The 16,959-nt window shown below is 42.6% G+C and overlaps 1 protein-coding gene and 1 non-coding gene across 3 annotated transcripts; one reads left to right on the top strand and one right to left on the bottom strand.

Moving 5' to 3' along the window:
• Positions 1-3,748: 3,748 nt before the first annotated feature.
• On the top strand, positions 3,749-3,821 carry trnav-uac. Its single transcript has one exon. It is a non-coding gene; the product is annotated as a tRNA-Val (tRNA).
• Positions 3,822-3,913: 92 nt separating this feature from the next.
• Positions 3,914-16,942, bottom strand: LOC121318808 (U3 small nucleolar RNA-associated protein 14 homolog A-like). Of its 2 annotated transcripts, none has more exons than XM_041255884.1 (15): positions 16,857-16,942; positions 16,148-16,253; positions 15,922-15,992; positions 15,506-15,570; positions 14,946-15,094; positions 14,171-14,326; positions 13,928-14,047; positions 13,190-13,284; positions 12,941-13,064; positions 11,725-11,802; positions 10,725-11,100; positions 9,861-10,306; positions 8,029-8,213; positions 7,257-7,356; positions 3,914-6,405 (listed from the first exon to the last, which is right to left on the bottom strand). In XM_041255884.1, the coding sequence occupies exons 1-15, from the start codon at positions 16,913-16,915 to the stop codon at positions 6,052-6,054; spliced, it is 2,484 nt and encodes an 827-aa protein (XP_041111818.1). In that variant the 5' UTR covers positions 16,916-16,942; the 3' UTR covers positions 3,914-6,051. The 2 variants fall into 2 exon arrangements, with proteins under 2 accessions (XP_041111818.1, XP_041111819.1); XM_041255885.1 differs by having other exon boundaries at positions 16,148-16,362; positions 16,857-16,938.
• Positions 16,943-16,959: the final 17 nt, after the last annotated feature.

The following is a 16,959-nucleotide window of genomic DNA, read 5'->3' as shown; positions in this document are numbered from 1 at the left end:
CGTTTTCGGTAAAAAAACCATTTTTTGAATCTGAAAGAAGTATAGGGTTAATTTGCTTTTACATGTACGTAACAACCACCCATAGTTTCATTGTGACAAACAAAAAATTTCGTGCGTATGCTTCGACGCGAGAAATAATCCATACTACGCGTGGATTGAGTGAAATTAACCGTATCCCCTTAGACGCATATGACGGAACAGCTTGTTAAAATGTTTTGCAATGTCCTTCCAAAACTACATTTGCGAGTACAGTAGCAATTTATAAATAATAATGCGCGAACAATGCATTTAAACTGCGCTCTGTAAGGAGGGGAGCTTTCTGAATCCTAGACACCCTGCGACAGGAAGACACGTGCCAGAAAGCAGTTAGAGAAGCAAGTTGCTGTATCCCTTTTTTTTTTTAGGTCTAAGGGTCCCTGTAAGGTCGGACTGACACCGGCAACTTGTCATCCGTATTTATGGCAGATCGTTTGGGATGTTGTACAGAGCCAGCCCATCGTTTGAATTACAAACATGGCAACAGGAATGAGACCAACGATACAAGGAATGAGATCTGTGCAAATACCATTACAAGTTGAAAGAAAAAACAAACAAACAGTTTGTGTTTGGGCACTTTGGGTCAGATTTTCTTACTTCAATCTTTCTAGCTCTAATTTCTTCTTTTTTTTTTAATGATACACATCTAGGTAAACGAGTACAACATGAGAAACAATTAACATAGTTCTTATAGGGCCTTGCATTATAATTAGGTAGCTTTATTGTAAAATTACAGGTATGTTACTCCTTTAAACAACAGGGGTTTATTCAAGTCTAGGGTAGACTGTATTCCCTCAGCAGCACTGGGTACCACAGCGCACAGTGAACACAGTGACAAAGGGAAGATTCATGTGTGGTAAAATGGAACCATGTTATAAATTCATAGTTTTGATGTGGTTGAAAGGGGTCTGTCTGTTTAATGATACAAACAGTAGCAAAACTAAATAGCACTACTCTTTACCCCTGTATTCATGCTTCAGTGGAGCCCAGGGAACACAAGGTTGCATTTCCTTTGAACCGCATTGATGTTTTAGGAACATGGCCCATAAGCACTCATTTTGCCTGGCATGAACTTTGACATGCTTGTCATTTGCATTATGAGCAAAACCTGTGTTTGTTTATTTGTTTGTTTGTTTTTTTCAGGTGGGCGGGGGCGGGGAGGGGGGGCACATAACAATGCAATCAAACTTTTGACATGCCTTCATTCTGGTGCGTTCATTTCTTATTTCTGTCAATGTATAAAAACACAAAGTGAAGTATCGCCTTGTAGTTTCCTACAGTTTTATCAGAGTCCTGTCTGCACAGAAGGGTTTTAAATGTTGCTACACCTTTAAGAGTCAGGCACACAGCCTGTTGCTACAGTGTGAACGCAGTGCACAGAGCCGTGGAAGAGTGGTGTGGGGATGTGCTGATGCCAGTAAATGGCGCTCTCTGTAGGAGTGTATGGCAGGGCTATTTCATGCAGGCTTTGTTATAAATGAGTTGAGGTTTTGCATCATCGAGCTGTAATCACATTTGTATTTTCCATGTTCTGCATAGTAGGTGTTCACAACTTTCTTGTCTCAAAGACACCTATGACATTAAGCGTTCTGCCCGAGGACCCCCATCTGAAATGCTGCTACCTTTAGCGAGAGAGGTTGTACAGGTAAACTGCTGCTTTCAAGATGTTATGTTATTTCTCGGGTGTTTGTGACACCGCTGCATTATAACTGCATTCAGTTGTGTACTGAGAGGCTGAAACCTGTCTGTATAGGTAGGAGCGGTCTGGTTTATTTTATTAGATAATGTTAGAAATTAAATGTTGTTCTCCATACAATCACTGCCAATGTCCTCCCTTTTGTTGTAGAACTGGGCATGGTTTTGTCAGGGTTATGTGGGAGACAGCATTTTTGTTACAGCCCCTGCTCTTTCAAATCAGTAACATAATGATGTTTTCACCATAGTAAACACACAACAGGTCAAACTGAATGCCTATTTTAAGAGACAGAATTCGAAAAGCCTGCTAAGTGCCATTTAGCACGTTATTGTGGAACCATATTTGTTTTATTGAGAACCAGTTGGATTTATACTTCACTGTTTAATACAAAACCTATGCACTGTGGTCCCAGTTGTTGTTTTTTTTTTTTTTTTTTTTTTTTGCCTCCACTTGCATTCTAGGACTCAGAAACAAAGCAAAAAAAAATATACTGAAACTCGTAAGCAGTCAGATTGGACAAGCACAGGGGACTGACATATCAAAATGCTCTGGGTGTTTCTGTACGCTAACAACGGCTACGGCTAGAGGCACAGTTGGCTGAACTAACCCTGCAGACCAGCCCACAAAAGCAGAGATCACCGAGCACTTCAACTAGGGTGGGGTTACCGCTGCCGGACACTATTTTAAGTACCCCAGGAATAAGAATCCATAACAGATTTTTATGTCACGTCAAAATGAGAAACACTGACAATATCGCCACACAGCACATAAACACCGTTAGTTATTATGAAATATTTATCCTGGTGAGGTTTTATTTATTAACGTATTTATTGTAATAATAAACACATATTAGTTTGACATAGCTCTGTCCAGTGGGGTAAGACTCACTCTTCTTTAAATGAAAAATCGCCGTAGGACACTAGGTCACTGTAGCACAGTGTTGTTCATATTGGACGCATACAGTCACGATCGTATTGTTTATTCATAGTTTTTTGTAAAGTAGTTTTTCCCGTATACATGATGTGCTTTCAGTCAGCGCTGTTGCCCTGTTGCCAGTGCCACTACAAACATGTGCTGTGCGGTTGCATTTAGCTTTTATGTAAATTCGGTTAGACTTTCAAAGCATTGCCAGAATCAGGAGTGCATTCAGTCTTACAACCAGCTGGTCTTGGAACCAAGACAGCTCCAGTACAGCTCCCACTGCATGACGCGCCCATGAGGTAGTCTAGCGTGTGTCTGTCTGGGGAGCGAAACATCGAGTAGCTGAAAGAAAACGTTGCTGCAATAAAGACAACGTTGCGCTGCATAACAGCAACGGCACCCAGTTAACACAAGAGCCACTAGCGAAGCAGTTTCTTCTGGACCGGGCAACGAGCGACTGGGACTTGGATGGGAGGCCGTGGCCGTGGACTTTGCACTGGTGAACACCGATCGTAACGGGCAAAATAATCGCAGTTTTTTCCCCTTGTTTGTTACTTTTCAAAATAACAAGACATGCATTCTCAAGAAACAGCTATTACTAATCCCAGTTGTTACGATGTGAGATTATGATGTATAATTATTTAGAAAATGTAGTCGATCCGTACAGACAAGGTGCTTACCTTTTAATACAGCCCCCTTAGTTTCTCCTTCAGCGGATGGAATTCTTCAAGTTGTGAGGCAACGACTGCTTTTTCGGTCCAAATTGCACAGAAGCTGTGAGCTACAATTTGTAGTTAAGAACTTAAACGCATTGTGAAGACAGCGCTTAATTGTTTGTGTTCCTGATCCTTAGCTGTCCCCATCCTTTTGTGGGGTGCTGTCCATTTAGCTAATCCACGCGTGGTTAAACCTACATCAAATCGTACTACAATGATTTTCTTTCGTATGTGCATTGGCTGCCGTCCTTATCTAAATAACGAGGACAAAAATGACAAGCAAATGTTGGACTGGCCGAGTACATTGATGTTTACGCGTTCGCAATACATATTTTGAATTGCATTATCATGATTTGTGTAGTGCAGTGAGTTCGCACTTGGTTCCATAGTGTAGTGGTTATCACGTCTGCTTTACACGCAGAAGATCCTGGGTTCGAGCCCCAGTGGAACCAAAACCCGCGCATATTTTACAATTGTCACCAGTACTTTTATAAAAACAGCACAATTAAAAATAAAAGATTTTATTTAATTTTTTTTTTATACCTGGAACAAAAAGACTACAAACCACAGCCTATGTAAATGGACGGCGACTGAACAATTCATATATCGCTGCTAATGCACTAATGGTTTAAAACGTATATATTCATTATTATTTTGTATTCGGTATCCAATGCAAGTGTCACCAATTAAACATTAAACATCTAAATATTTAATGCAGATATTAAAAATGTTTTGATATAAAAGTAGGCATCAACGCGCCCTCTCGTGGTCGTTTTTAACTATGTTAAAGTCAGTACTCGGTACAGTACTTTTTAAAACTACAGTAATGCGGAAATGACTGATAAATCACAATCAGATTTGTTAGAAACAGAGGGTTTTAACAAAAAAAATGATCAAATAATGGGTCACTTATAAATTCATTGCTAAAAATAGCTGCGCTACTCTGTACATGGATTATCAACAAATTAGAAAAATAAAATAAAATTACGTTTTGTTTTTGTCATTTGTTTTTTTTTTTGTAGTTCTTGATAACCTACAAATCTAATGTATTTTAACTATAAAAGAGTGAAGGAGCTATAAAATAAAAGTATGTTTAGAAGGTCCTATACAGCGCAACAACATTTAAGGTCTGCTCATGGCAAGTACCAATGCACACCCTCCCTGTACACACACACTCCCAGAGACGCCAGCAGTTATAGATGGAATATGCGCACTCTGCCTCTTGCCTGCCCCATACGAATAACGCTTCTGAACATCATCAGCGCGGACAGGCAAGCGGTCTGTGTATACTGAGAGCATCGTCTTTGGAAAGGTATGCAATGCATTCAACACCAGCAGTAAATCCAGATAAACTGGCATTTCAACCGCTGTGACACATGATAAGGGATCGCAATCAGATGAGATTGGAAGTAAACCACCCTCCATTGACTGTAGCGACTGCTAACACAGGCTTGTATCAAAATAACAACGACGTTCTTAAGTATCCAGGGCTCCCGAATATCAGGTAGTATTGAAATATTCCCACTGCGCATGCGCAAACCAGACGCAATACCAAAGCCACAATGATGTTACTATACATGTGTTGGTCAAAATAGGCCATTTAGTACCTATAATATTTAGCGTGGACCAAAGAATGAGGGGCATGGCTGAAATCTTTAAAATGTTAAAATGAGCTGACATACAGTAGTTAACTCAAACCATTACTTCAAGCGCAGTACAGAAACCAGGAACAGAGGAAAACAGCTTGACAAAGTTCTGAGACATCAGCTTCTAGCAACTACATGAGCTTAGATGGGCAGAATTGCCTCCTTTTGTTTGTAAAATGTCCTATATTCTTGGGATTAGCTATGGTTTTATTATTTAACTATCCATTATACACAGTATAGTACTGGGTGCTGTACGATACAGGCTAAATTACCGTGCCTTCTGTGATAGTCCCAGGACTACCCTCCTAGACTCAAACACGAGGACAGGGCTTCACAGTTGGTAAAACATGCATACACAAAGGCTGACGTATTGTACCAGCTACTAATCTTAGTAGAGCTAGGATGTAGCTCATTCAGCATCCACCCTAACCTGCAGGAGTATAATATATAACCACACACGGCCATACTGCCATTCCATATTCATTTATTTTAGCAGTTTTTGTTGTTTCTATCACATTACAAAAACTCTCCAGTATTTGTGTACAATATTACAACACTATAGGAGAACAAGGTGTTGTAGCCTCATCTGATTTCAAGGTTGCTCTATCCACATCCTGGCTACCAGGCAAAGGGGTTGCTATGGCGACTGGTAAATCTGTTTACTTCTTCATGCAATCCATTTTACCCTGACATGTAATGAAAATGCTTCCTCCACCATTAAAATGTGAAGGGATTGGCAAGGACTGGATTGGGGGGTGGTGGCTTAACTCCCAGTCAGTCCTACCATGGCAGGACTGAGGGACACATTGGTATTTGAATGGGAGAGAAGATCTCACACTGGGAACCACGGGAGTTATCACAACAACAACTAGAGATTTCATGTGCAAGAACGATCAAAATAATACCACAACATAACAACACACTTAAAAAAAAAAGAGAAGGGGCTGCAGACCACAGTTCAGGTCCAAACAGCTCGCTGATCTCATTCTCAATGAACCGTGCCTCTGCCATGCTTCAGTCCTTTCTGTGTCCGTGATCAGGCAGCCTTCTTGGATTTCTGCTGGTTCTTCTTGTCTATGCGTTTCTGGGGTCTCCTCTTGTTCTGGGGTCTCTTGCTCTGGGGTCTCCTGTCTTTGTGCTCTGTGTTTTTCTTCCCCTTCTCCTCCTTTGTCAGCAGGATGTCCGCAATCCGCAGCTGGACTGGTGGTTTCTTGTCTATGGCAAGATCCTCCTCGTCAATGGGGTCGATGATGGTGCCCATCTTGGTGATGACCTTGGGTGCGGTCAGCTTCTGCACAGTACGCTGGGTGTTCCAGTTGTGGCCGATGGGCGCCCGGATATTGCGCTCGAACTGTGTCGGGTTACTGAAGGGAAAGGGCAGATCATTGACCTGCGGGAGGAAGAGGAAGAGAGGGGGGCACAAAGAGTGCACAGTTCTTTAGTGTCCACATCTACAAACAAGAGCAGCCCAACAACATTAACAGCTTAAAGTTACGGCTTCTAGTTTTCAGCACGTGATGTCCCTTTAAACATATTTTGAGCTGATTCGTTTTCTTAATCAAACACGAATTACCGAAGGAAGTGGTTTCTTTTTACCCTCATGTTTTGGTTGAGTTAACAAACGACACGCATTGATCTCCCTGATGCTATTTGAACCTGCACTTCATTCTGGCTCCAATCGCCAAATTCAGCTTATTAATTTCCACTGCGTTTCTTTAAATTAGCGGCGCACTACTAGAAACTATCTGGTATTCAGTTAAGGCTTAACAACTATTAATTAAGGTTTAAACGGAAGGGAGAGAAATGGGAAATAAAAACAGAAAACTAGAAGCCCTACTCACAGTCCCAGTACAGGGATCTCAATGCAACTCCTGTGTACAGCCATTCCAGTTGATAAATATTATTTTAGAGTTAAGTCTGTTTTCTTCCATCCACAGGAATTTAAGGGCGACACAAACTTGAAAACGTTTCCTTTTAAATAATGCATTTAACGAACTGAATGTTAAATTAAAAGTTTCCGGTGTTTTATTTGTGAAGGGTTTGACAAGACAGAAGATTTCGCCCAATTCTGTATGTATGAATCCTGTTTTTTTAAATTCAGAGTTTAACGGGACAGAAAACATAACCCAAAAATCAGAACCTACTTAAAACAGAGGCACAGTGGCTTGTCAGCGTGTCTCTATAGAGTAGCTACAGCATCCCTCTCGCCGTCTCAAAGGAATGCTGCGTGGGGTCTCTTACCTGGTGGGCTGCTACTGAAGCATCCCTCTTCTCACTGATGATCACATTAGGCAGGTTGCGATCTCGTCTGGGAGGGCCGGGGGCTGCTTTTATAAGGAACCTGCAATTGGGGTTTATTGAGCAGGTTTACACAAATAAGAGAGAACTCTATTTTCAAAACTTGAGTTGCTAACAGAATAGTTCCATCAAGTTACTCCACCATGTACATCTCTTTATTTTACAGGACTCAAAATGTGCAGTTTTGAAAGAAACACATATTCTAGCAAACGTCTGTTCTTCATTTTAAAGCATGACATCGGGTAATACACTAAGTTAAAGAAAGCAGTTTGAAAGCCATGCCTTTTGACCGTCTTGTACTTTGTAGGTCATTTCACTTAGACAGTGAATTTGTCCTCACCCCTTCACTGGCTTCTTTCCTGTCAATTACCAATCATCTTCTTCCTCTACTGACTGACATATTTTCAGCCAGTAACATGCTTTGACCCAGAAGACACTGCTGGGTTGAAATTACCCAGGAAGTGCGAGTGCAAACAGATACTCCGAGAACAAAGCACAGAAACTGGGAGTTTACTTTAATTCCCCCGCAATACCAGATGCCATGTTTTATTAAAATGTGAGTTATAATGAGTTTCTTTCAAAACAGAACTTTTGAGATATGTAGCGAACGGACATACAAAATGGCTAAGAATCATTTTATAATTAAAAACTGCTTCCCAGCCTTGTTTATCTGTTATTGTTTGGTTTAAACAAAACATTGAAATGCCCGTTCTACCTCCTTCGTTTCCTCGTGGAGGGTTTGAGCCCCACTCCGCCCCACTCCCCCCAGCCCGGCAGGGTCAGGTCTACGTCTTTGGGTTTGGACATCTCTGTCTGCTTCTGCTTGTCCTTCAGGAAGTCAGCGATGACGTCATCGCAGGCAAAGGCTTCCTTGATGATCATCTTCTGCTCTTCATCACCCTTCAGAGGGACGGCATAAATTTATATACACATACACACACTCACACAGACATATATACAGTACCAGTCAAAAGTTTGAGTACACTTGCTGGAAACTAGGTTTTTTCATAATTGACTGTTTTTTAATGTCGTATACATTTCTGTAAATACTTGAAAACGAAAACATTACAATATACAAATCAAAACACAACATAAGGAGTATCAAAGCAATGTTCAAGAAAATTGTCTCTAAATCTTGGATTCCTCAAAATAGCCACCCTTTGCTTTAATAACAGCTTCACAAACACGAGGCATTCGGTTAACAAGTTTCAGCAGGAAATCACCCAACATGTCTTCCCAGCTCTTCTGCAGAAACTCCCAGAGATGTTGGGCACTTGTGGGTAGCTTTGCTTTGACTCTTCTGTCCAGTTCATCCCATACAAGTTATATGGGATTGAGGTCTGGAGACTGGGCAGGCCAGGTCATTAGATTGAGTTGTCCTTCATTTTCCTTCTCCAGATAGTTCTTGCACAACTGTGAGGTGTGTTTCGGGTCATTATCTTGCTGAAGAATGAAGGACTGCCCAACTAGTCGTAATCCTGATGAAATGGCATGCCTCTGAAGTATGCTATGATAGCCATGCTGGTTGAGCTTGCCATGGACTTGGTAAAGATCACCAACTCTGTCACCACCAAAGCAACCCCAGACCATGACACTGCCTCCTCCATGCTTGACAGTGGGAACCACACATGCAGAACTCATGTGCTCACCCTCTCTGCATCTTACAAATACTTCAAATTTTGACTCATCGGTCCATAAGATTCCACTCCTCAAACGTCCAGTTTCTGTGTTTTTTGGCCCAGGCAAGTCTCTTCCTCTTATTCTGCACTCTTAACAATGGTTTCTTTGCAGCTATTCTTCCAGTTATGCCAGCTTCACGCAATCTCCTCTGAACAGTTGATGTTGAAACATCTGTACTTCTAGTAGCATTTAGCCGAGCTTGTATTTCAGGGGCAGTTAATCGCCGGTTTTGCAGACTTGTGCCTCGAATGAACTTGTTCTCTGATTCTGAGGTCACCCTTGGGCTGTCTGACTTTGTTCGGTCCTCAAGAGTGCCAGTTTCTTTAAATCGTTTGATGGTCTTGGCCACAGCAGTTACAAACACTTACCATTTGTCTTAAAGGGTGACCATTTCATTGAAATTGACAAGATTTACATTTTCATTTAAAAATGAAATTTCTGAATGCAATTCACTTATGATTAACAGCTTATATAAGTACACGTGTCATATAATGAAATATTAAGTGTTTATAGACAAGTTTATACATATCTATATATAGGACCGCTTCAGATTATGACAAAACCTGCTTAGCACAAGTTAAGAGTATCACAATTTGGGATTGTGTCAAAGCATCTTTCAGTCTTTTGTTTGTCACAAATTTTTTTTATTATTATTATTTATTTTTTTTTTAAGATTTTGTTTCATGCTATTAATGATTTTGGAGTAAAAGCTAAAATAAAAAAATCTATTAGAATCTGGTCCAGTGTGCCAGGTATAATCTGGTTCCACCTCGGACTCCAGTTTGTAATACATTAACTTTCACTTCACTACATAAAGAGTTTCCCTTTGAAAGGGCCCGGTCTGCAGGTGAACACTGTGTTCCTTACCTCCTCATCCTCAATGGCGGTGGGGGCTGAGGGCACCTTGATCACTTTGGCCTGTCTGGTCAGCACCTCCTCAGGGTCAATCACCTTCTTCCTCTTCCCTGCCTTGCTGGTCGGTTTCTCCTCCTCTGTCTGTATGCCTGGCCCTGTCATGGTGCTGTCTGGTTCAGGCACCTCAGCTTCTAAAGTTTCCTCTCGCTCCAGGTTCTCCAGATTCTCCATAGTTTGAACCCGAGTGAGGCTCTCTTCCAGCAGGGGGGGCTCTTCCCTTTCCTCGCTGTCCTCCTTCCTCTGCTCCTGGCTCTCTCCTTCCCCCTGAGGTGCAGGCGGCCTGGCTGCCCGCTTTGCTGCTTGGGTCTTGGGCTTGTTTCCCACCAGTCTCTGGAAGAGGCTGTTAAACTCGGACACGTCCTCTTCCTCTACCTCATCACACCTCTCTTCTCCAGCATCTAACATTCAGAGGGAAATAAAAACTCAGCATTGATCTTAATATCGCCTGAAGATGTTGCTAAATTAATAAGCTAGCAAATGTGGAGTCGTGTCTCAATTGCAAACACTTGCTGGTACTCAATAGTACATATGGAAAGCATACAAAATATATATTATATATATATAGATATATGACACACACACAGTGTATATTATGGGCCTACTCAGAGCCCAACCCCCACCCCATTGCATAGCAGTTTGATTAACTGCTAGTTTTACTATGAGTTTAGTAAGACACACCTGAGCTTGTTAACTTGAAATTCTGATGCACTGTATTTCAAGTTTTGGAACAGGGGTGCACTGCAATTCATATTTTGTGATCGTTTAGATTTGGAACAGACAGAGAAGGAGATGGGCGTGTCCCTGGTGTGTCCTCACCTTCCTTATCCTCCTCCGCAGGGACAATGTCCTCCTCCTGCTCTTTCCGGAGGCGCCGCCTCTCCTCGAACTCCCTGAGCAGAGCCTCGTCTTCCTCCTCCTCCTCTTCCTCGCTCTCCTCCATAGCACCCCCTAGTGCTGGGGTCTCTGTCTCCCCACCAGCTTCCCCAGCGAGCTCAGTCGGGTCAGAGCTCAGCTTCCCCTGCATCCACGGATTGGCGTAATCGGTGCTGAGCTGGGCCTCGTTAACAAAGCCGGGCAAGACCTCCTCCTCCTCCTCCTCCTCAGGCTCTTCTTCCTCGCTCTCTGAGGGCCCCACCAGCTTCCTAGTCAACTCCTTGTTCACCTCCAGCTGCTGCTGCATAGCTCTGCGGGCCTGGCACACAAACACGTTCATATTTATAACTGCAAACATTGATGGGGGCCAGAGCACATGAAGCATTCATCCCCATTCATGCCCAGACACACGCTGATAACCCAATGCTTTCATGATAAAGCCTGTAAAATAGAAGTGTAACAATGGGCACAATTCACTTGCTCTGCCCACAGGTTCCTCATCTGTCTCCTGCACTTGATTTGCTTGGCAGAGCTCAAGTGCTATATTTACCTCCAATTCAGCAAGGTGAGATTTCATAATTACACTGAAGTAGCAAGCTAGTGCAAAATGTTCTACTTTTTATAGTTTATCTTCATTCTAACCCACAGACATAAAAAAAAGAGATGTCGTCAATAACTTTAAACACACACGATAGACAGTAGTACCAAAACATCCTTACCAATACATTTATCAATGTTTTATAAGAGCACTAATAAAAAAAGAAGTCGACTACCACATTAATGGTTGGTTTCACAGCCACCGATCAGCATTAATCTTGGAATGACTAACTGTACTTTAAGTATGACAGCACAAGCGGTAATTGGGGACTGTCATACCAGATGCATGATGCTTCTCTCGTTTCACTTGAACCCTGCACCTAGTCAGCTGTAACTACAGGCTTACCTCGTCATCGTATTTAGCCATGATGGCTTTGGACTTGGCCCACTTGCCGCTGTTCTGGTGCTTCAGGGACATGCGCTCCTGCAGGAAAGAACACACAGCACCTTCAATGCATTGCTTCCATAAAGAACACATTATCAAGCAGGCTTCTCCAGGGAAAGCGGCAATACTGTGTATTCACAACGGCACTAAAGACCCAGCAGTGCACAGGAGAACACAACAGGAATTTAGATTGGTGGGTAAGCAATTAGTGGTGAGTGAGTAATCCATAAATAAAACTGACCTGCTTAGTTTATTTAAAACATAATTAAACTGATATCACCGTGTAACAATTTTTTTCTTTTTTTTAATCCTGGGTAGTAAGTGTTATTTCCTAATTGCTTATGCCTCAAAAGTATAGAAAATGGCTATTATTCCCCACAAACTTTGCTTTTGTGACCAGGACAGTGATATTTCAAAATATCCCTATTTCCAATGAGAAAATGGGCAAATGTGTGTCTTTTCGTTCACATAAAGGCCGAAAAAAACAACATATGAATCCAAATACAGTAAATACAGTATAATCGTAAATCTTGCAAAACTACTCCCTTCTAAATCTTTTGTAGTCATTTTTGTATTACTTTAGTGTAAATACATGTTAATTTGGATTCATATGTTTTTTTCTGACTTTATGTGAACGAAAAGACACACATTTGCCCGTTTTCCCATTGGAAATAGGGATATTTTGAAATATCACTGTCCTGGTCACAAAAGCAAAGTTTGTGGGGAATAATAGCCATTTTCTATACTTTTGAGGCATAAGCAATTAGGAAATAACACTTACTACCCAGGAACAAAAATTGTGTTACATAGTGTATTCACTGATATTCTGCTGAATACACAGCTTTCCGTTTCACTGAAAAATTAATCAATTTGAACATCAAAGAATGAAGTTTTAGACAGGTTTTAATCTTTTAATAATCAGAGTTTTTGATGGATCTACTGTATCTGTGTTTAACCCTTTCAGTCCTGGCAGAATCTCAAGGAACTGTATGTTGCTCTTAAAGCCCTGATGGGGCTTTAAAGTCCCATTTACCAAAACATATGTAAAAAAAATGTTTTTTGTCCTGTTCAAGAAAAATAATACAGCCCTGTGAGTCACCCTGCTGAGCGCTCACCTCTATCCTGGACAACTCCGTGATAAAATACAGCCGTGTGTATCACCCTGCTGAACGCTCACCTCTATCCTGGACCGATCCATCTTCTTGAGCTCCTCGAGAGCAGCGTCTGGGTTTGTCTTTCGCAGTTCCTCAAACTCCTTCAGCACCTCCTTCTGCTTCGCCTTCTTCAGGACCCTGTGGTACCTGAGCCAAGCAAGCAGCAACACCTGAGGTTATCGCCAGGCTTCGCTTTCCTAAACCGTCATGTGAGCAACACATAGGGTGCAACGTCCTTCCTGCTGCCCCCCCATTCCCACCCCCAGGCTTACTTCTTGCTCTTTATTCTTCTCTCTCTCTTGGCTCTCGCCTCATAGTAGGACTGGAGCGCACGGGCCTTCTGCAGCTCTGCACGCCGCATCTTCGCCTGCGTTTGAGGAGAAAACCTTGTCCTTGGTTATGTCCTTTTTTTTTTTTTTTTTTTTTTTTTTTTTTTTTTTTTTAAACTAGAACTGGTGAAACCGCTGCCAGATTCCACACTTTGGCAACAGGGAGAAAATGTCTCTTATGTAGTTAAAACAATGTGGCAGCGAAATGTAGTGGAGCTGAGAAAGAATATCACAGAACACAATGGCTCGCTTAGGGAATACGAAGACATTATCTCAAAGCGTATAGTCTCTCATACAGAAACCTAACAAATCACAAGACCACTTAATAACATGGCTCCCAAATTCTAATTGTTCACAGGTACATCACTGAGATAGAATCTGTACATATACAAAACATGTAAAAACTCCACTTCTGGGAATGCTTAATAACAGGGATGGAAACAAGACTCCGATTGCATAGCAGTTTCACCCATTCCAGGTTTTACTATGAGCTTGATTAACCCCAGTGTACAGGTAATAAGCTCAGCTGTGTCTTGTGTCAGTGAAACCAGGAATGCAATGGGAGTCTTATTTCCATCCCTGAATAATGAAGCTCTAAAAAGCAGATTCTTTGTGTCTACAGAGGGGCTGTCAGTACGAAAGCTCTTCATGTGTTACGTATAGGATGAGGAATAGTCTCACCTCCTCGAGGCTCATGGCTCGGAGCGAGGCCTCCTCTACAGGGGTCAGGATGGGGTCGGTGACGGGTTGCTTGTTCTTGTGCAGGAGGTTGAAGATCTCCAGCTCCAGGGGGGTTCTGACCTGCAACAGTTAAGGGAGGCAGGAGCTTCATATAGAACTCAGGATTCCACAGACAAGCTCAGGCAAAGGCAGCCTTAGAAAAGAATTCTAATACAGGAACAGAACCCAGAATCCCGTTATCACCTTCCAGCTGGCCACAATCTGCTCCACAGGTTTGATCCCCCCTGGCTCCTGGTTCAAGGGGAACACCAGCTGCTCAGCCTTACGGTGCTGGCGCACCACATGGTCCCAGCGAGTCACCTTCTTCGAAGTCTTCTCGTAGGCCACCACCCTTTGGATCTGTGGGACAGAGAGACCCGAGTGAGTGGGGAACTCCTGCAGCTAACACATCCACACTGCCCTCCCGCCACTCATATTCACACATGCTGTGGCAAGCAGGGCCCATTACCCCTGAAGGCTAAAATGCCCAGGGTCGTTTTTAAATATACCACTGCCCAGTATGCTTCATTCATAATAGACAAGCGGACTACTGTTAAACATAGAAAACGCAGGAATGGAAATAAGACTCCCATTGCACAACAGTTTGATTCCTTCCTATTTTCAGGAAGAAAGACATAACTGGGGCTAATCGAGCACATATTAAAACCTGGAATAGGTTAAACTGCTATGGAATAAGAGCCTTATGTCCACCCTTGTAGCTACCCTGGCAAACAGAACTGTTCTTAAGGATGGAAATTAGACTCCTATTGCATAGCAGTTTCACCCATTCCAGGTTTTAACAGTCTCTACAGGGATGGAACTAATGGTGCTACCGGGCTTTCTGCAGCAATAGCGGAACTGTACTCTTGGACCGAGAGGACTTGACGGGCCCTAGTCTACTTTCAGCTTATTGTCCCCATAAAACCAGGAATGGATCAAACTCTATGCAATGGGAGTCTTATTGCCATGCCTGTCTTACCTGATCTGTCTCCTGCCTGCTCAGGGGCAGCTCCAGGGTCTTATTTTTGTACTGCAGTTTATTCAGCTGCTTCTTGATGGAGGACATTGACGGGGCAGCGGGGGCGATCGTCCCAAGCAAGTCTTTCAGATCAATTTTCTCCCCAGCACCTGCAAACAACAGCGAGTCGTATGAAACTCCCTGGGGCGCTCTCGTCTTCTTACTCCTAGGCTTGGGGCATTCCGTGCTCTTCCACAAGCCAGCATTCTCAACTTTGCTTTGTAGCCATTCAACTGAATTCTGCAATTTACTGATCAAGTGAATACATGTGCACACATAATTACTATTGCCCTTGTTAGGATTCCTTGTATTACATTAACTTTCTCAGTGCATTAATGAGGCATTTCTAAGTTGTAATATTACAGTGTACAGCAAGCGGTTCATGATGAAAGTCCTTTCTCCCAGTCCTCCTGACAGCATGCTGAATTACATGTGTTGACTTCTCTGGGTGTCAGAAAGCACTACTTGTGGCATTTCCTGGGCTTTGTGCTTTAAAGCATTACCCGTTCCTCTTTCCTTACCTTCAGCACTGACGCTGAACTCCGACACCTGCGTGCTGGCCTCTGACCTCTCAGCCAGCTTCCTCCTGGCAGGAAGAAAGAAAGACGACCTGGTTGAACTATTCATTTTACCTTTACGATTTAACATTGAGGTTCATAAGATCTCTCAATGCATTTTTGCTGTTCATATATTTGGTGCAGTTGTAAGTAAGTAATGCCTTAATCTGACAGCATTTACCATGAAGGGGACACTGCAAGTAAATAAAGCAATTAAATAATGTAATATAGCATAAAAAATAATAGCTTTTTCCTGGGGTGATCTTCTACCCCTTTACCCCGCTTTAGCTGAAAATCGACCCCAAGGACACACAACAAGTCAGGGGTGACTCAGCTGGTAGTGAAACCCAGATCACCCAGCTGCCTTTGGAATATGATACCTTTTCTTCCCATCCAGGGCACTGATGGCCTCCAGCAGTTTGCAATGTTTCCTCTCATCATCGCTCTGGGCCTGAAATGCATGAGCCAGAAGTTAATTTTGCAGGGACACCAGTCGGTCAAGGTGTAAAGTTATAGCAAAAGGCATGAAGTACTGTACAGTTGTATCCCATACGCTGAGACTCTGAATGTCACGTTAGTAGCATAATAACAGCAAAACTCACTCACCTCGTCCTCACTTGCGCTGATGGCATACTCTGTGTGAAACAGTTCCTCCTCCTCCTCCTCCTCCATAGTCTCCTTTACAGCCTTGTAACTGGACTCCACGCTCTCACTGGTATTAAACAAACACGTTATGACTCAGCATCTGGGATCTTCTCAGAGTCTCTGGTCTCCACTGCTTGGTAGTCAATATCCGCTGTGACGCTGGACCAGGTTCTGAACTGTAGTACCAGTAGTGTAGAGCACAATTACAATTGATTTGTACAGATTGTTTCATGCACTGAACAGTGATCAATAACTAGAACTAAGAGTAAACAAAAAACAAAGCATACGCAGGGCAATGGCACGTGAAGTCGAAACGGAAAGATGAAGTAACATGTATATTGAAAAACGACCACTCCCTAATTAATGGGTCATGCATGCATACGAAATTGCCTCTCTTAATACTCAAACTGAGTCTATGACATTTCATCTGACAAACTCAAAATGCGTGCATCATGAGGGAATGGTAACCCTGTTTGAGGTAGTTTACATCGCATTTGTATTATACTGTACCACTATGCCGTAACAGGTACATTTCTCATAACAACTCACCGCAGATCACCACAGGCGCTCTCCCATAACTCTTTACATGTCTCTGAACCAGCGAACACAGACCTGATCATTCCCATTACCAGTAGGGTCGCCCGAATCCTGTAAACACATTAATACTAACCTCAATGGATTTACAGCAGCCCCGCTTTTGGTTTCACTAACTTTCTTCATCTTGGCCATGTTAATGACTGATCACCCACGTGTGTCCACGCTGCCGTAATCCG

This window comes from Polyodon spathula, chromosome 7 (assembly GCF_017654505.1).
Source record: "Polyodon spathula isolate WHYD16114869_AA chromosome 7, ASM1765450v1, whole genome shotgun sequence".
In the NCBI taxonomy this organism is placed as follows: domain Eukaryota; kingdom Metazoa; phylum Chordata; class Actinopteri; order Acipenseriformes; family Polyodontidae; genus Polyodon; species Polyodon spathula.
The sequence above is the reverse complement of the archived record's forward strand: the minus strand, read 5'-3'. Positions and strand labels throughout refer to the sequence as shown.